Source organism: Corapipo altera, unplaced genomic scaffold (assembly GCF_003945725.1).
Source record: "Corapipo altera isolate COAL_440 unplaced genomic scaffold, ASM394572v1 23, whole genome shotgun sequence".
Taxonomy (NCBI): Eukaryota; Metazoa; Chordata; class Aves; order Passeriformes; family Pipridae; genus Corapipo; species Corapipo altera.
The window spans coordinates 11,027,387-11,049,429 of NW_020884878.1; the positions used below are offsets into that span (position 1 = coordinate 11,027,387).

Genomic DNA, 22,043 nt, shown 5'->3' on the forward strand with positions numbered 1-22,043 from the left:
GTGTGCAACCATGGTTTGAAAACTAGCTTATAACAGGAGACCTTCTAGGAGTGTATCTGGCTTTTTCTGTCCTGTGGTTATAAGCTACAAAGGCTTTCCATACTCTAGTTGTGCCCTTGTATTTTAACTGTTTTATTCTCTTCCCATCTTTGGTAAAATGAGTATGAATACTGAAGATGTGTCTGTGGAAGGCATACCAACAATTTATAGATTCCATTTTCAGAGGATGTTTTACCTGCTGCTGTGACAGAAAAGCTTGAGATTCCTGTAAACAGAGTTGAGTGAGGAATAAGAACTACAATTTTAGCTGTTCTTTTTCTAGCTCATTTAATTACCCCTGCATTCACCATCTTCCCTGAATAGGAAGTAATTTTCCTGTTCAAACAGTGAAATGCAAAAGAAAATGAGTAGTGGGGGGGTGGGTAATGTAATTTTAGAGCCCCAACAGTCAGATGGTAGGCTTGTGAGACAAAACCTGAAACTATTATTAACCAGTTAAAATGGAGTTCTGACCTACTTTTGTGTCACTGATATTCCTGTAAGTCAGCACAGCCATCTTAGTGAGACAAGGTTTCTGCAGGATCCTTGCAGAAGTCCATTGAGGCCTGGGTGCCTTGCCAAGGATGGAGCTACAAGTTCCTTCCCTGTCTGGTGAAGACAGATCCTCAGTCAGGGTGCATGAGGAAAGAGCCCAGAGTTAGGGAGTGTGCCAGACTCGATTTACAGGTCAATGACAAAGTGCTGCTTTGCCTTCTTCTTCCTGAGTGATGTTTCTGATGGTCTTTTTTTAATCTTGCCTATGTGCTGCTCACTTAGGGCTCTGTTTATGATGGAAGTGAAATGTGAGTTTGAATAGTTTGAAACCTGAGATTTTTCTGTTTGATCTCCATTGCTGTACCTCCTAGTCCTTTTGTTCCTCTGAGAATATTTAGGGAACTCCAGGAACATACATGTTCCTGGGTAGCAGATTTCAGTTTGTACTGTGCACCCCAGATTGCCCATTTATAGCATCAAGTAAGTCAGTACTCTGGTGTATTTTTTATTAAGGTAAGCTGTTTCTTACCAGAAAGTGGTTAAGACTCTAAGAATATGTATTAACCCAAATGCTGCTATTCATAGTTTATAAGGACCCATGACCATGGAATGTGTGGAAGGAATTTGCTGGGTTCTTGAGACTGTAGCTTAAAAAGTTTGGTTGAATTCTTAAGCATGTATTTTCATTTTGATTTTACATTTCTAGTGATGGATGCCCTGAACTGGGTGAAGCTGTTCCATGTGGGTCTCATTAGTGCCTTCTTTACTTGTTTAACTCTTGAAATGCACAGCCAAAATACCCTGGTCCTGGTGAAACTGAGTTTGTCGCAGTTATATTTCAGCTACCATACCAGCATCCTTCTCTGAGCATAAGCTGAATTTTTTTGTATCATCTTCATTTTGTATTTAGTCAGTGTTATTTCTGATTCTCACTTCTGCCTGATACTTCTGTCTAAGTAATAGTGCCAGTTACACTTCTATGTAGTTATTAAGGTCTATCAGTAATCTACTTACTGTGTTAAGACCACTAATGAAGATATTAAATTAAATGGTCACAAAACTAGTGCCTGAGGAATGACACTAGTGCACTGCACCCTCTCTGGTTTGCCACTGCTGCCAGCATTCAAGCCATTGTCAGCTTCTTTTTTATTTAACTCTTTGTTCACCCTCCTGTGCTTCTACTGGTCCTTGTCTTTCTCCAGTTTACCTGCCTCCAATGCTCTACTGAGGTCTTAGAAAATAGTTTTGCTGCATTTTATTTGTCTAGAGAATCGGTGGTCATACAGCCTATTAGATGGGTTTGGTCCATCTTTTTGAGATTCATGTCACGTTTTACTACATTTTTTTATTTAGCCCTGAAGATCTGATTATTTTTTGGTATCTTCAAATATACTGAAATACTAGCGTACTACTAGGTCAGATGAACAGTAATTAGCTGCCATTTCCCCCCTTTCTGCTCTTTTCCAAATAGCTGCTTTTGTTTTGATCCTTTGGAAGCTCTCCAGAATATGGATACAGTTACTCAGAACCCTTTTATCACCATCCTGTGATACCCTATGTCATGTTTTGGTTAATTGTATATTGTTTTCTAGAGATGTGGATTTAGGGTTTTTGTTTCTTTTTAAGTATCCAGTTATAGTAAAGCGGCAGCTTTCCCTGGCCTCAGCACATTAAACTCTGAAGAATCATCTGACATCTATGCCACCCCACCAGGCTCCTTCTGATCAGGAATATTTCAGGTGCAATTCCTCATATTCTAGAACATGAATGTAAGGCAGGCTAGATGAATTTAAAATGTCAAAGTATGTATTAATTTCTCTCTGTCTGCAAGAAGAAGCCTGAAATTAGTGTAGTTATTGACTCTTGTGAATCTCACTCTGTGAGTTCTGGCTTTGACTGCTGGTACCCATTGTTGTATCTGTACCCATCTTTGTTCACCAACTTGCCTTGCCCCCAGCATCAGCTTCTCTATTCTTGCTGAAAGCTGAAGCTAAATATTTGTATAATGTTTGGGGCTATTCCTATACTATCTTTAATATTAAGCTTACACTTGCTACACAGAGATCCCAATTTTTCTTCTTTTTTATGTATTCCCAAAATATGTTTAATTCTTTGGCATGCTGGCAAGAAATGCTAAACATCCTTTATTGTCAAATCCTGGAGCCTTTCACAACTCAGCAGTCTTTACTAATTACTTTCTTTATAAATTTGTCATCCTGAAGCCATAAAAAAATGCTTGAGTTGTACACCATTTTATCCTGTAATTTAAACTAAGGCAGCTTGATGTAGTATTATTTGTGTTACTAAATTTTATGTTAGTTTTCCTGCATTGGAGTAGCTGGGTCATAACCTCAGTCAGAGGGATTGTCGGACGTCCTCAGCACAGCAAAAGCAAGACCTTTTATCATTCTTTTTAAACAGGAATTTTACTTAAAATGTTCTGCCTGTGCCAGAGTATATATATTGGGCAGGTACTGCATTGAAAGACAGTTCACCTGGGTGGGAAAAAATGTCTCATACATGGTTGAGCCATGAGCCACTTGCGAGGACTTTGTCAGACATGGTAGAAAGTAAAAAGCAAAAACACCTTGCGGCTGCTTCAAAATAACTGTTGACCTTTAACTATTGATCACCTTCTTTATGTCGGGGTGTTTGCTGAAGCAGTGATTCAGACTCACTGCAGTCCTCTTCCTCCTTTAGAGCCTCGCCTGTGTTCCAGCCACATTCTCCTGGCTTCACTTTCTGCTTCTTTCTCCAATACCTTCTGGCAGTGCAGCACCAGCACAGGTGGTTTATGATGGTTGTGATGTTCACCCATGCCCTTCTTCCTCAGTTTGAGAAATGATGAGCTAACTTTTTTTACCTTTGCAGCTGTGTTCATTTCAGACCATTTCAAACGCTTTTAAATTCATACTTGGAAGGGAGAGTTTAATCATTTTGTCTCACTGGGAGCAGTGGTTTCAAGATGAAGTAATGCTTTGTAATTGAAAGGCAACTTCATTCTTCCGTAAGTAATACTTGCTGGAACAGGATGGAAGGGAATTCCAGTCTCTTCTATCTCTTCATGGTCTCTCTTCTGATTTCTGCTCATGCAGCATAAGGATATGATACAGATCAGCCTAAATGTGGCCTTCTCTATGTTTAAAAGCAACCTTACTCATTTTTATTTTCCCTTTAGGCTAAGTCTTCTAAAGCTTCTGTGTTTCTTCCCTTTTTATTCCAGTGTACTTCTTCCTCCTCCTCTATCCTTTGCAGTTGCACAAACATTATTAGCTATCCAGTGTTTGTGAGCAGCACTGTAAAAATATGTTTGGATGAAGGAGGATTTTTCTCTTAAGATAAATATGTTTGAATTTCAGTTTGTTTTTCAGAAGGGATCCTAATTAGTTTAGGCAGGGGGTGAATAAAGAGCATATAAACTTTCTACTGTGGGAGCTATTGCTTTCTCCACATGTACTTAAACTCCTTAGTGCACAGTGTAGACCACATAAATTCAGTGAAGTGATGAGCAGACTGGTTTAAATGTACTTTGGGTGCTACCTATATTTGCTTACAACTCAGCATCATCCAGAGTCTCTTTAGAAAGGGAAATGCATCTAGAAATTCAGCTCTCATGGGGTTAGTAGTTAACAGAAGTGAAGAGGGTGCTGGCAGCCTGGCTTACCAGCTGGGAAGCTTTGTTGAAGGGGGAATTACAGCAGAGACACTAGTGATTTCTTGAGAAGCACAGCTGCACACACAGGAGCTCCAACTGCTCTTGATGTTTGACAGGTGCTGCTGAAGAATTATCCAAAAGCTGAGCCTGAGCTGAGTGGTCTAAGTCCATAGCTGAGCTTCCTTGGCCCTTAGGATAAAGGGTGGTAGCCAGGCTTTCTGAGGGGATGTTTCTTATATATCATCTTTTCTACTTATCTATCCCATGGTCAAAAGGAGGGAAGTTATGCAGTCCATGTTTGTGTGTCTTCAAGAGAAAATTTCAGAAGAATATACTTCCTTCATCTTAACTTTCTCTGTATCCAGTAGTTATTAAAAAAAAACCAAAAAAAAGTATTTGTAGTACTGTCAGATCTTGATATTTTGTTTGAATATATGGTGTTATAATTAAGCACTGAAAACTTCTGAGAAGTGAAGTGCATCACTCTTGCTCCCCTCTCTCTGCTTGCCTGGGCTCTACTGGCTGTAGTGCTGCAGTATTTCTGTATTCTGGATTAGCTGGAGTGTTCTCCATGGGTGGCTTCTCCATTCCATTCCTCCTGTGATATCTGCTCTCCTATAGGATTGACTGAGTTGTCAGTTCAATAACTAGGCTAGAACTGACCCAGCTTACTCAAAGAAACGTTAAAATTCTTCCGTGTAAAGTCTAAAAACCTAAAAGGGTTTCTGGGTCTGATTGTCCCATTCCAGAAGTGAGCCATATGTTGTGAAAACCAGCTAGTACTTTTCCCATACTTTCCACTATTGAGATTTCCTCTGTAGCCTTTTAATCTGCTGAACACTGGTTTTTTGACAGTTCTAGGAAGTAAAGCAAGGCAGGTTATGCTAAATGCTGATTCTTCTGCATTCTTGTTTTTCTATATCTTGCTTTTATTCTTTGGGGCACTAATCCTCCCATGTCACACATTTTCTGTTCAACTTTTCTCCTCTGCTAATCTCTGGATTTGTTCTCCTGCCCTTCTTAATCCACAGGAGCCTTGGTGACCTCAGGAGACACCCTTGGCAAGAGGCTTTTCTGGATTTGAATAACATTGATTATTTCTCCTGCAGTGCTGAAAATCAGTGATTGCCTTTCACTGTCCCTGAATAAGACTGAGCTGCTTAACCAGTTGCCTACCAAAACCTGCTCACTGCAGTCCAGCCCTAATGGGACATGAGTTTTCAGTTTAATACTGTGCTCAGAAATAGCTGTTCCCTCATCTTTGCAAGTTCTTTCCAGAACTTTCTGCAGCTGCCAAAGTATTGTGCAGGAGATAAAGAGATAAACCAAGCTGAGTTATACTTTAATTTCTAGAATTTATTTTTGTGTGTGTGTGTTTGGCTGTAAGTCAAAACCAAAGTACCAATAACAACATTCCAGTCCTGGGTAAAATAGAAAAACTGAAAATTGTTTCTGTGAAGAACTTTAGCCATAGCCCAAAGATGGGATTTCTTGTTTTGCTTTTAGAGAAGTGAAGGGGCAAAACTTAGTCCAACAGGAGGGTGATGCTCAGCTGAGGTACATAGAGTCAGAGTAGTGAGGAGGGAAGTGAAGGGACAGTGGGAGAGGTTTGAGTAACTGAGACACAGTTACTTATCCCAGCATTGTTCTGAGTAGGAGTCACAATTCACTGTCTGTCACTGTTCCTGCACAGGTGATAGCAATGCTGACTCACTGTTTGCTTCTGTGGAAGGGGGCAGAGGAGGCTATGGGGAGGTGATGCTCACTAAGGTCCTGGGGAATTGCATGACCTCAGGACAAGCCTTGAATGTACAAAGACTAGTCAGTTTGTTTAGTAATTGGGAAAGTGATCCATAAATGGTGTCCATGTATGTTCATATAGGTAGTGTAAAAAGCTATGATATTCCTTTTTCCTCATTTTATCTATAATACAGCTAGAAGTAAGAACTTCCCTGATACTTCAGAGATCATACCTAGCTTCCAGGGGAGCAGCAATGTGCGACTCCCGAAAATGGGCCAAGTGCTCACACATACCCTCTGGCAACTTGTGCTACCAGAATGCAAAGTAATCTGCTCTGGCACCAGTGCAAGAAAACACAAAGAAACCATCTGTTAAACCTGGAATCTTCTCCTCTGGTGTTAAAGTGTCAGTACCTGGGTACTGACACCAGCAGGGTTTCGTAGACTATGTTGTGCTGATCCTCACCTTTAGGCGTGTCTTCCTACCTTGGATGTCACCGGCACCTGAGATTCTGAATGATGTATCCCAGTGCGGGACTTGCTTTCCTCCTGCTTTCCTTTGGTTCTATTATCTAAGCCGAACAGAACAACAGCAGATAACCTGTAGAGTTACTGTTCTGCAGTTGGTAGAAAGGTAAGCTCTTTGGTCAGTCTTTAATTCCTCAATTCCAAGAAGACCAGCAAGAAGTATTTTCAAGCTACGTTTCCTTCCTGCTCGGGAAAGAGTTCCCATGTGACGTGGCAGCTGTTCCTGATGCTGCGATGCCCTCACCTCTCATCACTGTGAGGAGAGAGCCGAGGGGGGAAGTCTCCTCACCACAGCGGATTTCCTTTCTCAGATTGCTGATGCTGCTGCTTCAACAGGATGTGCAGGTTATTTCAGTGATGGGGAAGGGGGTGTGTGGAGAGACAAAGTAGTGCCTCTTGGTGTACTTTTTGCTCTTTCTTTACAGCTCTTTCTTTGATGAGTGAGGTCCCTGTTTGCCCTTTGCTGTGGGACTGGTGTTTCTGTTGCCTAGAGGGGTCCGTGTTCTCCCTTGGTATCCTTTGGCACCATTAGCAGCAGCAGCATCAAATTCTATATACTTGCACTGCCTGGGCATAATATCTTGGTTCAGACAGAGAGATGAGGAGGAACTCTCTTAAATATCTAAATGTTTATTTAGTTTCAATACATGAATATTTTAGGAATCATGGAGAGCCTATATATCAGTGAAAATACCAGGCAGCATGATGTCTTTCTTCATGAGATGTATACCAATATATACTTTGTCACCTTCCCTGGGCTTCAGCAGGGAGTCATTTGTGACAGTTTTGTGCTTGCACAGAATCGAGAGAGCAGGATTGTGAGTGTATAGTCCTGTTGGAGGGATGGGACAGGACTGGACTGCTCCTGCAGATTTTAATTTGGGAAAGGAGGATATGTTGGTCTTCTTTGGTCCTGTGGATTTCCCTTGGTTTCTCCCGAGAACAGTCAGTGCCATTCTGTTCTGTCACTGTTGCTCTTCACAAGTAAGTCTTACGTGTATGGATGGACATGCACAACTGTTTTCCTGATTTCTTTCAGGAAATTTCCTCACTTTCTTTCAAAAACAAGCATCTTCTCTCCTGTAATTAGAATATCCTGTGTATTTTTGTTTTTCACCTTACTTTTTACGGTAAAGGGAAACAGTGAACTTGGCATTATTGATTTTTGCTGCTTCCCTTCCCTCTCCAAAGCACTTAAGATATTTTCAGATGCTTTCTTTGAACTTTTTGGGGAGAGAACAGTGTCCACCAATAGATCAGCTGTCAGAGTTCAGCTTTGTGAAGACTTGACTTTGTGACCTGGAGCTTGTGACTTTTTCATTATGATTTGCGCAGCATTGTTGCACAGTAAGTTAAACACTGATGCTGGGGTTGGGGAAATAATTTTAAAAACTTTATTTTACAAGCCTTTTTATATAAATATATGTGATGAAGATATATACAGGGTAGAAAATAGCCCCAGGAGAGGAATATGAGGGCTAAAATCCTGAAGGTCTACATGTAGTGGAGTTTAAGAAGCTGAATTAAGATTGAAATAAACACCACACCTTGAGATCAATACAGCCTTAGCTGAGTATCTGAATAACAGAATACAATAGATTTGTGTAGTAAGTTCTGTATACAGCCTCAGGAGTCAAGGAGCAGAGAAGTCAGGTCAGGCTGTAGCTGTATGTCCAGTTCCCAGGGAGGAAAATGGTTAAATTACCACAAAGGAACTTATGGACTGTGATTTGTGAAATGTGTAGCAGAGCACTGGCAGGTCCCTACCAGGAAGTTGGCTGGATTCTTTTCCTTTTGTGGCATTTTATTAAGCTTTCTAGCACTCGAGTTAATGTCTAATGATTTGGTGCTAGTGAGAAGGCTTAGAAACAAACCTGTTTTTTTCTGATTTGCCTTCTATCTTCATTCTCTTCCTTTGGTTGAAAGTTTTGTGAATGTTTTCCACCTGCAGCATAAAGGCTGCAGGGAAGGGGTGTGCGCTCCTAATCTGCTGTTCCTAAGCAGCCCACCAAAAGAAAACTGAGACATAGCAAGAACTTAGTGCAGCATCCTAGTGAATGGAGTTTGTTAGCTGATTGAAGAACTGGGGCAAAATGCTTAAACAATAGGCTTATGGGTATTTTTATTTTTAATGAAAATATAACAAGAGAAAAATAAGGATAAGTATACACAGAGAGATGGGTTGTAAATTCCTCAGGGATATAGCAGTGGACAGAGCTCTCTTTGGATGAGATAAAAGGGCAGGTTGGTATTAAAACTTCATTTCATGTGAATGATAATCCAAAAACTATTTCTGAAGAAGAGCTTTACAAAAAAAAACCAAACTACAAATCTTAATCAGACAGATTCTGAAATACAGTTGTTCATATCATGGACTGGAAACACTGAATGAAACAAAAAATATATAACTATATTTAATCATTATTATATACGAATTTTATTTTTTTTTTTGCTAAATCCATCATTTGCAGTTGTTTGGCTTGGGGTTTTTTGGTTTTGTTTTTTTTTTTCCCTGAGAGAACAAATCCAGATTTTTTTTTACTTGGACATAGTTTTATTTTTAAACACGGCTTCCAGAAATGCATTTGTGTGGGATTGCAGTTGGGACCAGTGGAGAGCCATGGCACTCTGCCAGGCACTCGCCCTATCCCTGCAATACAGATGGATTGCCAGTGTTCTGGAGAAAAACAACCCCAAAACTTTAAACAAATTATGCTTAATGGAAATAAACATTTTTTTGCCCTTCTGTCTAATGATTTGGATAATGTGCTGGCTGTGTGTTTCTGGAGGACAGAGGAAGGGGGAAGAGGAGAGGAGGGCAGATATGAAGCTCTGTATGCCTGTGACTTGCTCTCCAGTGGATTCTCTGGAAAACCTGTGGGAGAAACTGTGACGTCTCTAAGCTTGCAGCATTTTATAACTTTCAACCAGTCCTTCTGTTAAAAGGTGGGCAGGCTAGCTACAGTCAGCTATGATAAGAGCATTTATCTAGTGGTTGTTTTCTTCCATATATGGATTTGAAAGACCTGGAAAGACGTACAGAACCATATAATCATCTAGGATGGAAAAGACCCTTAAAATCAAGTCCAGCTGTTAACCCAGCACTGCCAAGTCCATCAATAAACCATGTCAGTAAGTGCCATATCTACACATCCAGGGATGGTGACTCCACTATTTACCTGGGGAACCTGTTCCAGTGCTTGACAACCCTTTTGGTGAGGATATTTTTTCTAATATTGCATATAAACCTTCCCTGGAGCAACTTGAGGCCATTTCCTCTTCTCCTATTGTTTGTTATCTGGGAGGAGACCAGCACTCACCTGGCTACAACCTCCTTTCAGGTAGTTGTAGAGAGTGGTGAGGTCATCCCTGAGCCTCCTTTTCCCTGGGCTAAACACTCCCAGCTCCCTCAGCTGCTTCTCATAGGACTTGTGCTTCAAACCCTTCACCAGCTCTGTTGCCCTTCTCTGGACAAGTTCCAGCACCTCAAGGTCTTTCTTGTGGTGAGGGGCCCAAAATGAACACAGGATATGAGATGTGGCCTCACCAGTTCCTAGTACAGAGGGACAACCACTGCTCTGGTCCTGCTGGCCACGCTTTTCCTGATATAAGCCCAGATGCCATTGGCCTTTTCATCTACCTGGGCACGCTGCTGGATCATGTTCAGCTGCTGTTGAGCAGCACCCCCAGGTCCTTTTCTGCTTGGCCCTTTCCCAGACAATCTTCACCAGCCTGTAGCACTGCAGGGGGTTGTTGTTACCCAGGTGCAGGACCTGGCACTTGCTGTTGTTGAACCTCATACCACTGATCTCGTCCCATTAATCCAGCCTGACCAGATCCTTCTGCAGAGCCTTCCTACTCTCCAGCAGATCAACATTCCACCCAACTTGGTGTGATCTGCAAACTGCCTGAGGGTCCACTCAGTCCCCTTGTCCAGATCATTGATAAAGACATTACAACAGGCCCAGCCCCAATACTGAGCCCTGGGTAACACCACTTGTGACCAGTTGCCTGCTGGATATAACTCCATTCACCACCACTCTCTGGGCCCAGCCACCCAGACAGTTTCTTACTCAGCAAACAGTACACCCATCCAAGTCATGTATATACCTTTTGTCTGGCATTTCTGTGTACAGCTTTGACACTGTCTTCCATGTCATTCACCTGGGTTTTGGTGGTAAAGTGGCAAGGCCATGAAACCAATACCTGTCTGGGTGTGGATTTTTAACACAAAAAAAGGCAAGCAGAGTAGGCTGCAGACTGTAGGCTACCTCACAGAAAAAAGACACCATAGATATATCTCTGTTTTTTCAAGCTGGTGCTGATAAATCTTTTCTCTCACTTCTGTTGCTATGGTGTTAGTTCTTTGCAAAAACAAACCTTTGGGTGATCCATGTCAAATGCAAAGATCATTTGGAGAGAGAGATGCTGAAAGAGAAGGGAAGGGAAGTAGAAAGGCTCAAATTCCAGCTGGTGACAAACAATGAATCAGTGTTTGTCTCAGCAGAGGGCCATCAGAAATTTTGCACTTTATTTTCACTGACTTCTTTTTGGGTCTGATACTTCACTTGAAAAGGCTTCTTTTTACCTTCTCAAATCTTTTCTTTCCTTCTACTTTTATTTTTTTTTTCCTCAGTGTATAAAAGGAAGGTGGATCTCTTCCAAATTCCACACAGCCCAGGAATATTTGCTTTCTGCAGCATGGCTCAGAACACAGAGAACTTATTCTTGCAAATGGTTTGATCCTCCGATCCGCTAAACACTGGATAAAATTTTGAAGGTTTTTGTGGCTGAAATGTACCTGCTGTCCTTGTTGAGGCAATTAAAGTGGTCATTAAACTTCCTACCAGGAAAGCTGCTTTATCATGCTGTCATTTCTTGCATTGCTTTCCTGGTGAAGGGGAAGCAAAACACTGTTTTGGGGGGGAGCCTTTTTAACACTTTCCAATGTGCAAAGTAGGTGCATTTGGTTTCATTCTCAAAATATACCAGTTGCGTTTAGCTGGCACAACTGTTGTGAAGAAGTTATCTTGCCCAGATGTCTTATGCTTCTGGAAAACACTATGCTGGAAATGCCTGGATATGCCTTGAAGGCTTACTTCTATTCTTGGGTCAAGGCTGAAAGGCAGGACTGTTTTCTTGTTTTCTGAATGTTTCTGTGCACATTGAGCTGCAAGTGCAGGAAGAATGTAGAGGGGTAACCAATCTCAGATACTTATTTGCTTCTCACTGTTTCTCAAACTGGAAGTCCTGAAACTGGATTAATTCACATTTTTGTACCTTGGCAACTGGGAACTTTCTGACCTAGTTAAATGGACCCTTTGTTTTGCTGTTTCCTTCCAGATGTGATAGGCAGATGGAAAAAAATCAGAAAAAGCAATGTGGTCATCTGAGATTTCTTTTAAGGATATTAGCTGATTTTTCTGGAGCTTGGTTGCAGAACTTAATTATCTCCTTCTGTGCCCTTAGCCAAGCTGCAGTTAACTTTATTTTGCCTTAATTTTGCAGACACAGACTTTCCTTCAGCCTTTGTGCTGCACTACTTGTGAGAGTGAAAACAGAAGTGCCACGACAGCCAGACCTTCTGTGGATTGCCTCAGCTGGCCATAGTTTGCCCATCCCTGAGCATCCACATGAAGTCTGTCGTGTCGTCCTTACCATGGCATGTAGGGAGTCTGCTCCTCACCTGTGACCAGTGCCTTTGTTAGTCTCCTTGTAAGACAGACAAACAAGATGTTTTCCAGTTGTATTAGAATCTGCATAAGGACTTCAAAGGGTCTCAACCTATAAACTGTTAGTAGGACTGTGTAGTAATGGGGAAGCAAAGGTGGTCTCTGTTGGAGGAACTGACAATCTTTCAGTTTGCTTTTGTGGCATAGGTAACTTCAGTTATTTTCCTCGGGTAAGCCTAGCCCAGATAAAAGCAGAAAAGCAGTTCAGTTAAATGGATCAGTTACATTAGCAACTAGCAAATTAATATAAGGCTGATAGATCTCTGCTGTTTTATTTTATTGGTTCTATCCTGTCTTATCGTTACCTTCCTTAAGGCACTCACTCCTTAATTCAAATCAGGGTCATTTCTGTAGAGTGGGAAATTTTAGTATGACAACATTCAAGCTAATCAGACAGAAAACAGAGCATGAGCAGCCTCTTCTGCCCAGCACTCCTCTCCCCCCTGTGCTTCCAACACCCTTCTTTGCCAGAGTTGAATAAAAGGGATAGCAGCAATGGAAAGGAGCATGCATGTAACTATAAAATCAGATGCTAACTTTAGTTTAGTAAGAACACATCTATCTTTCCTCTCAAGAATGTTCCTGGTTTGAAGTTTACAAGGTTAAATTGCCACTGATGCAGTAGATCTCAGAGTTGGTTGAAGTGCAGCTTCTGTGTTGTGAGCAGCCTGTGTATTGGCCAGAACATGAGCCGAGTCTGGCAGTTACACTGTACTAATGTTAAATCCGCTAAGTAACTTCATGGGATCATTAAGTTTGGTGGTGATCTTAGGGGTCTGTAATACATCATCTTCATCAAAGCAGATTTGACATTAAATTTAGACTCAGTTGCTTAGGGCTTTACCCAGTCAGGTGTTGAAAACCTTGAAGGATGGAGATCCTACAGCCTCTGTGGGACTCTGTGCTGTAACTAGACTGCCCCTGTGGTGGTTTTTTTTTCCTGATTTAGTTGGAATCTCCATTTTGATTAATATCCTGATAAATGCAAGCCCTCACAATGACATTGGCCAACTCTCTTAGTATTCTTGCATCCCATCAGGTCCTTAATGCTTTCTTTGCATTAATATTTCCTCAAGAGGAATTTCCTCAATTCTTTTCCAGTGCCAGAAGTTCTCTGCTTCTTGAACCCTGTCTACCAAGACAGGGGATCAAGCCCTATGACATATTGCTATCACTTTCTGTCTTCCTGTGCTTTCTGGAGCAGAGTTTCTGCACACCCCACCCCAAATCTTTGTCTCCTCCCCCAAGTCTACTATTGGGAGTTCTCTGGGAACTGCACCCTTCCTTACCAGCTAAACAGCTGTCCCTGTAGCAGATGAATTTGCACAGATCCTGAGTCACTTGGGTTTGTGTTACCTGTATTCCTGTCCTGGGTTATTCCTGTCCTGGGTGCTGTTTTGTGCAATCCCAAAGGGCGAAGGGCACAGCAGGCATTCCTTTTATCAGTGGTGTTAATATTTGTTGGCTCATTACTTTTGCATGTATGTGAATGTACCAAGAAACTGAAGAGGGAAATGTTGGCTCAGGGTGGAGAAGCATAGGAAGGTGTTTGGATGGAGGGTGCTTGCCTGTAAGTCATGAAATTAGAGCTGTGTTGCTGAGAAATGCGTGTCTGGGTTAAATTTTCTAACATTTGATGAAGTGTAAATTCTCAGGGATTTGGATAACATAGCAAAATAAAGGCATTATGTAAAGTAAATGCATTTTGTGTGGCAGCAACACCTTGGATGGTGACAAGGACAAGAATCTCCATATATTAATAAAAGGTTTCTCTCTGGTTTCTTCAGCTTGACCTCACCAAACCCATTGAAGATCAGGGCCCTTTGGATGTGATCATACATAAACTGACAGATGTCATCCTTGAAGCAGACCAGAATGACAGCCAGTCACTGGAGTTGGTTCAGAGGTTCCAGGTAAGCAGTTCTTTCATAGTCTTTCTGCATTTCAAGCAGGAGGACGATCTTGGTGCAGCAAATTCAGCCTGTTTACTGTGCAGTTGGTAGGAAAAGAGCTCTCTGGCACACTGCTGCCCTGCTACTGATAGACCAGCAAAAATAGTTTTGTCAGTCTAAAATGGACTTGCGCCTTGGAAAGGTTTTATGTTATATTGGTAAGGTTAGTAAGAACTGGTTTCCTACCAAATGTTGTCCTGATGTCATTTCAAGAGCATTAGTGCTGCTCACAAGGAGGAACAAGTGTTTGCAGAGCCCTTTACGTGCATCTCTCCATGACAAAAGCCACTGAATTAATTTGGCCCAGTTCTGTCTAGTCTTCCCAGTTCCTGGAATGCTAATTTCTGTAGCATTGAGGTTACTCTGTCCTCTAGTGCTGAGATTCTTGTTATATAATTTTTTTTTTCTCAAGTTTACATTGAAGGTCAGAAATATGCAGGGCATAGTGGTACAGAGAACTGTTTTCCCAAGGAATTCCTATCAGTGGTTTAAATACTGATGAAAATGATAAAGCAACACCTTTATAGATTTAAAAGGTGTTTCTTCTGGTGGCTATATTTGATAAAAAGTGTATTCTTTTCTTCTCATTCAAATAAAAGCACATTTAAAAAAAAGGTTCAGAATTTTATGGAATGCGCTTATGTCAGGCAAATTCCGCAATTTTGACAACTTTACTTTCTTGGGATATAATATTCTCTTCACCCTGCTTAATGTTTTACAAGTAGTAATGCAGAAGGTATTTCGCTTATCAGAGTCAATATTCTTTTTGCAGAGTTTTTCTGCTTCCTCCCACCTGCATATTACTCAAACACACAGGAGACGAAAAGTTTTGACTTCTGGGTCTGACCCTCTGGCACCAGTTCTCTGAATAGTGGATGACTGACTGTTCTTCCCTAAGCAGTGCAGGCATCCACTTCCCACAGCACTGGAAACTAATAAGTGTCCAAAGAAGTATACAGGGAGATGGACTTCAGGGGCTTTCTGCTTGCAGTCTTTCCACGTTTCAAATGTGAACTAGTTTCCTGTCTTACCAGTGGGAAAAACTGATGACCAGAGTCTAAAGGGTGCATGTGTTAGCTGATTAAGACTCATGAGAACGGCTCTCATAAGGACTTCAAGGTTGTTTGTTTCTGTTTTGAGCTCTGATATGAATTTATAATATCTATGATAACATCAATTTACAGGCTGAGTTACAATACACCGAGGTCTGATGATTTTCTTTTGAATGTTCTTTAGCATAGCTCAGTGCATGGCTTGTCCACAACCATGTAGTTGAACTGGAAAGTAGTTTCCCATTACTGGAATACACGTATTTCTCACTGTGGGTCTGAAATTATAATCTCTCAGTTTCTTCAAACTCATTCATTAGAAATAGGTTCTCTCCCAGTACATTCCAGACTTTTCCAGTGAATAAGATAGAGGTAGGGACCCCTGTGAGCAGGCTTCTGAATTATATCCTCTCCCCAGTAAAGCAAGTCTAGGGCTTCTGCACATGTGACTGAGTTGTGCCACATGACTGGCATGCAGGGAGCTTCCATGGTAGTAAAACATGCACCCAGGAACCATCAGAGCAGAGGACAGGCCTGTCTGCTTTGAATTACATGCCAAAATGTGTTTTTAGTGTATATTCTCATATAATTTTTATCCAGGGCATAAACTAGCTGGAAATTGCTACTTGTCTCCATCTGTCCTGTATTATTTTTAAGGTATTGAAAATTATTAGAAATTAAGAGAAGTGTATTTCCTAACAAAAAGAAATCATGAGAATCCATTTGTATAAAGTGTGTGGGGTGGGGCTGTTGTTTTGGGGTTTTTAAACTAAAATCAGTGAGCAACCTAGAAAGTGTTAAGTTACCCCTTGCAAAGAGAGCTGCTTATGTGTGTGAGGTGTTATATAAGCATTGTGGTATTTCTGGCACCTACACACAAGTCAAAATAGTGTGGTTCCCTTATTGTTCATTAGGTTGACTGAAAAAGTTCTGATGATCTTAACCAGACCAAACAGTGCAAAATTCATTATGCTTTTTTCCCCGCTATTGAATATAAATGTAACAGCAAGATGATACCTGGCACCAGTCTTATTGTTGGCTCCATAAAGCAGTTTTCCAGGAAGCAGAGAGCAAGGGATCCTTGACCACAGGAGGAGGAATGATCTGTCAGGCTACACTTATGACCTTTTTAAGAATAGCTTTTTTTTCAGAGCTGTATTGTTGAGGCCTTGACCATCTAATCTGCAAGAGCTGAGGAGGAAACTGGCTTCACATTTACATGACTCTATGTCCCTGTTCTCTGGAATCTGTGATGAACCCTTGTATGATCTGGTGGAGAGTGCTAATAGAACAGGAAGCCTCTTAGCATGTGGGTTTTTTCTTGCCATTTAATGACTTGGAAAAAAAACCTTTACAGGAGAATGAAAACAGCACTAACAGCATGGAGGAGTTCCTGTTGACATTGGGATTTTTAGCTGCAGAAGACCTTTAGGGCTGAGTTTTAAAGTCTTTGTGCTGGTTGGATGTGGTCTGGGCTGCAGTTGGTGGGTGCAAACTGTTCTCCACTGCACTGTTCTGCACTGTGTTCTCATCACTCCAGTGATGAGTGCCTAGTGATCTCATCCAAAGCTAAAGCAAAGGCTGCGTGCAGTTCCTAGTGTAGTGTATTAAGTGGAAAGTAGAGAAATCTTTCCATTTGATTTTTAGGACACTTAGATCCTTATTTTGGGGATGATGATTATGTGTAAAGATGATGTTCAGTCACCTTCCTACCCACTGTAACACTGGGCTGGACCAATTGAACACAGTTTATTTGTTGTCTAGTAAAAATTGGTTATAGTCATTGGTGGTTCCTTCTTGACCAGAGGAACATGAAGGGAAGTCAGGTGGGAAGAGGCATAGTTAGTCCCCGGGGTGCCTTTCACTTACTGGTGCTACAGTTCCTTCCTTCTTGCTAAGAAAGAAAACCAAACTACCCCAGTTCCTTCCTTCTAGACAAAGTATATGACTTTGAAAACTGAGTATGTTTTAGCTTGTGTAAGACATTGGGGAATATTTGTTATTCTTTCATTAGAGCAAAATACTCTCTGAGCAGCTGCCTGTCGTAGCTGTACAGGGGCTTGAGTAGCTTCATTCATTACAGCTTCATATTAGTCTGTTCCATTCAAAATGATGTCTCAAGTGATGGATAATCAGTAGGGTTATTAATTTGTCTCTCAGAGCTTTTTCTGAACAGATTCTCTTTCCATTAGCCTTCTTAAAAAGATAGATCAGAAGCAGATTTTATGCCTAGGCTTCTACTATCAGGTTGATAAAAATTAAAAACATTTTCTCCCCTACTGCCCTTCAACCCTTGCCTCTTCCACTCTGGAGTTGTCAAGGATGGGCTCTTCTATTATTGATTAAGAAGCTCTCTTAGAAGGGATTGGGACTTGGAGGAAGGAAAATTAGGGAGATATTATGGAAGGAAAGGAGTTAGGGGATTGCTTAACTGAAAAAAGGCAAGTGAAAAATCAAAGGAAACTAGTACGTCTTAGTAATTCTTTTCTTACTGATAGGATGGGGTGAGACAAAGTTGAAGTGGTCTATTTGCACCTGAATTCACAGGCCAATACCTGTGTTTTTCCCATTTGAAAATATGGGTCTTAAATTTGTTGGAAGAGCCTCATATGCAGCAAAATTAACTAAAAATCTGTCATGCAAGTGCTAACTGTAAGGACAGCTTCCTGTGGGTAGGTATTTGCAAGGTGGAGTATTTCCAGTGGTGCCGATTTGAAGGCTAAACAGGGCAGTTGAGTACTGAGAAAGTTGCTCTGAGATGTACAGTGGATGGAAATGTAACAGAGAAGATCTGTTCCCCTTTCTCCTTGCCACACCCTTCATCCCTCCCAACCATTGCAGAAATTTCTTTTATATTTGGAGACAAACAATTTTGAGATGAGTGTTTGTTGAAGACCCAACATCCCTACACCTTTCCCTTTGGAGGAAGGTGTCTGTGAAAAGAGATCATCACAGCCTAAGAAAAACAAAAAGAAAACCTAAATCTGAGGCAAACTCTTTAGACAAGCTTGTGTCTGTCCTTACATCTGTTTCCCCCCTGGAAAATGTTCGCCTGTTGTTGCAAGCAGTCATCTTCATGTTTCTGTATATGGGAAAAGACAATCCAAATGGTGTTATTGTTTCTTTTGCTAACTTTTTTTCTTTTGGAACATTTGTTTTATGGGACTTTGTTTCATATTAAACAAAAGATTATATAAGTTTTATTACTTAGTCATAAAATCAAGTCAGTGAATCAGTGAGTCTCTTATCATCTAATGACTTATTATTTGCAGTAGATACTGTATGAACTTTCTGTTAAAATATAAAAAAAATCATTAACTACCTTTTTTGGGTAAAATGACAAGCAACTCTATTCTCATCTATACAAAGGCTTCTCAAGAAAAGTATATATATATTTTAATCTCTGGTTTATATCCAGAGATATTTATTAGGCAACATGAAATATTTGGTCTCTCTTTGATTTCAAGTTTCAGTGCTGGCCTTCTGCCAGTAACAGGGCTGGTACAGAGAATGACTTAATGCCAAGCCTGGAATACAAACAAAAGAGGATCTGCTAAAAGTCCTTGTTTTTTCTTGTTTGCTTTTATTATGTCAAAGATTAGAAAGAGGAAAACATAGATATTGTCTGGGTCAAGCTGAACTGCAGCCCAAGGACAGAGCCCTTTCAAACTATTGTTGGAAAGCCTAAATATCCTCCACATTGTTGCCTGGGTGGTTGGAGTCTGCTGTTGGATGCCAGTGTCCAGTAAATCCACCAAAGAAGAGAGCAGAGTTGTTTTGTTACAATTACCAGAGAAGATTTGAATGTCCAAAGTTGAAAGGTTGTGCTGTACTGAAAACTCTCTCTTGGCTTCAGTGTTTCTGTTTTTCTCCTTCAACTGCTCCATTTTCAAGTTCGTATCTATAGTAGTTTGTCTGTTACGAAAATTATTAGACAGAAACCCTTCATGTTTTTCCAGATCTGTATTTCTAATAGTGGAGTTACTCTGTGCCATGGGAAGAGTGCTGCTACTTAGGCTACATCAATAGTTTTCCAGTCTGTTAGGTGATGTTCACAGGTATATATTCAGTAAAACATGATGCCTGAGTGTGCATCAGTTCCTAGTAAAGAATCAAAGTTTATGAAAGGTTTCATATCAGCTATCGTAATTGTTCCTGTGAAACTAAGAAAATTGATTTTCGTATTGTAATTTCCTGTTGTGAGGAATTGGTGTAAGGTTCAGATTTTGAAATTATTTACTTTAAGTAATTTTCTGAATACATGGGTATTCAAACTCTTTCTTTTGCATGTGCTGGTGATATACTGGTGAGAGGTGTGGGAGACTGGGAAAGTGCTGGCAGTGTACAGGCCCAAGGGGAAGCTGGATGATTTGCTTTGGGGATCCTGGTGTAACTGGATAGTTTTGTTTTTGAATGCAGAGTTAGTGCTTTGTGATGGAAATCCAAGAAACCAATGGTATGTGAGAAGAGATGCAGAGTATGAGTACATGAGTGCATATTGATGTTCCTGTCCTCTGAGCAGTTAACCTCTAGCTGTGTTCAACTAGAAAGGACATACACAAATAGACTGACCTTGTTCTGCATTGGGAGTCCTTTGCTTCAAAGGGGGAGCTGTTTCTGGATTCAGTTAGAAGGAGAGATCTGTAGCCTGTCCCCAGATTAGCTCTATGAGACACTTCAGGTCCGAGTCCTTTCCTTTACTCAGATAACTCAGATCTTCACTACCCTGCTGACAGTCTCTCGAGTTTTGCCGTTCCTGTGCCCTCTGGCTGTCCAGGTGCCTAAGCCTGCAAATGGAGAAAAGCTGGAGAATAGTACTTGACATAGATTTGATGCTCAGAAATGTCCTTGTTTTATAAAGAAAGCTCATGTTCAGCCTCCGTTGTGTGTATTTGAAGAGGCTGTCTCCTTGCACTCAGTGCAGTTCTTGACATTAGAGTAGTTTAAGTCCTCCAGACTCTAAATGGCTTTTGGAAAGTAGTCCCCATCTTCATCAGTTATTTCATTTTTGCCTTACAGAGCTTTTTGAAGGCTCCTTAAGGCAACAGGATGAGAAATCAGTCACTGGAAAGTCAGCTTAGATGCTCTGTTCTGTTGAGATGTTGTGTGGTGTAGAATGGCCTTGAGATCGTGCCTTCATTCCTGTTGAACTTTGTTATGCTGTGTCAAGCTCACTGCTTGGATCATCTTTACATACAGGTTAGAACTATTGTCATTAGAAATAAAGCAACTGTGAATTTCCTTACAGAAAGCATAAAAAAGCCATGCTCTCTCTGGAAATACTTAGTGTAATGTGAGCCAAGATAACAAGTGGAATACACCAATCCCAGGGAAGTGAGTGTAGTTCTCAATGATGAGATGAGCATCAGGAAGATTTGGGAATGAGCACAAGGAGCTAAGACAGGGAAAAATCATTCCCTCCTTGGAGGGGAGTAAAGGTGACAGAGTCCACAAGCATGATAAATGTATATGTGAGGGGAAGGATTAGTGTGTGCAGAATAGGGGCTGGACTAAGATGGGTGTATGGGGGAGCTTGAATTCAAGGTGGAACCAGAGACTTGTTGAGGCTGAGTGGTGGTCACAGGAAGAGCTGGTACACACATCTGAAGCACTGCAGGACATTTGTTGTGGGATCTCTGCTGAGGTGACATTTCAGAGCTGTGACATGTCGAGGCTGAGTTCTGTGCTTACTTGGTGCCACATCATGGTATTGCCTGCCTGTAATGTGCTCATTCTCTAAGCGAGCTCATGAAGGTACACTCTGTGGTAACTCCCTGTTTTAAACTGTGGCATAGAGGAGCTGAAAGAGCTGTCTTGTTATGCTTCAGATTTGTTGAGATACTCAAGTACAGTTTCACAGTCAGCAAGTTTAAGCTAAGGCCCTAATCGCTGGATCGTGCCAGCTCCACAGGGTGTCTGTTAGGTGTTGCATTAAAGGGTATGTGTGTGTAGCCATGCGTAGGTGTTTAAGATACATTAGGTAATGAGACACTCTCGCTCTTAAAAAAAAATAAAAATCTCATCTGTATTTAAAGCTGATTCTGGAAGTTCTAGGGGCAGGACACTCATGAAAACTGTTATGTTCTGGGTTTTAATGACTTGAAATGAACCTAGCTTCTGTTCCAGTGAGTCAATGAGGCTTTTTATGCAGGCTGCACTGCAAGGGTGAGACAACAGCTGGGTCTGACAGTCTTGATGACTGACTGTGCAAAACACTGTCCCTGACTTCTACTAAGTGGCATCAAGTTCAGATATATCTTTGGGGAATTAATTCTTTGCGTTCTGTAGGGATTATTAAATATGTCAGACGAAAGTATCACCACTGAAGATTGCCTCATGCCCTGTGAAAGAAAGCTGCTTGTGTGCTGCGGGTGATGCAGTGGGTTCATTAAACTAATCATCCCAATGCTGGATCCTCTTAGCCTCAAAAGAATAATCCCCTTTTAGCAGCCATCAGTTCAGACTGTGTAGTCAGCAGAAAGCAACAGTTTGCCAGTACTGGGGTGGGGAGGAAATCTACATCCCCAGTCAGTGTCTGGAGCAAAATCACTTTCTGGGAATAGATTATGCTATTCTTTTCCCTCCAGCTCAGTATATAGCAAAATGCATCTCCCGAGGCCACCTCCTCATGCTCCTAAGTATGTTTTGGAGTATGTTTCCTTCTTGAAATAGTCAGTTTAAATGAAGTAGATCTTCATGAAAGTCCATTATTGCAGGAGCACTTACCGTGCCTTTTGCATGAATGGATTTAAAGAAATGAGTGAAAACATAAGGATGGATTTGGGAAGTTGGGTAAAACAAAGACAGATGGTAACTTGGGAAATATTTGTCTGATTTTTAATAGGGTAAAATA

At 41.1% G+C, this 22,043-nt stretch overlaps 1 protein-coding gene across 3 annotated transcripts in view; it reads left to right on the plus strand.

Annotated features, from left to right (window-relative positions):
• ITPK1 (inositol-tetrakisphosphate 1-kinase) overlaps window positions 1–22,043 on the plus strand; it is a 141,681-nt gene that overhangs the window by 55,996 nt on the left and 63,642 nt on the right. For all 3 annotated transcript variants that reach the window (XM_027637594.1, XM_027637596.1, XM_027637597.1), the window contains one exon: window positions 13,977–14,102. In XM_027637594.1, coding sequence (XP_027493395.1) covers window positions 13,977–14,102 — 126 coding nt within the window. The remainder of the gene's footprint in view (window positions 1–13,976; window positions 14,103–22,043) is intronic.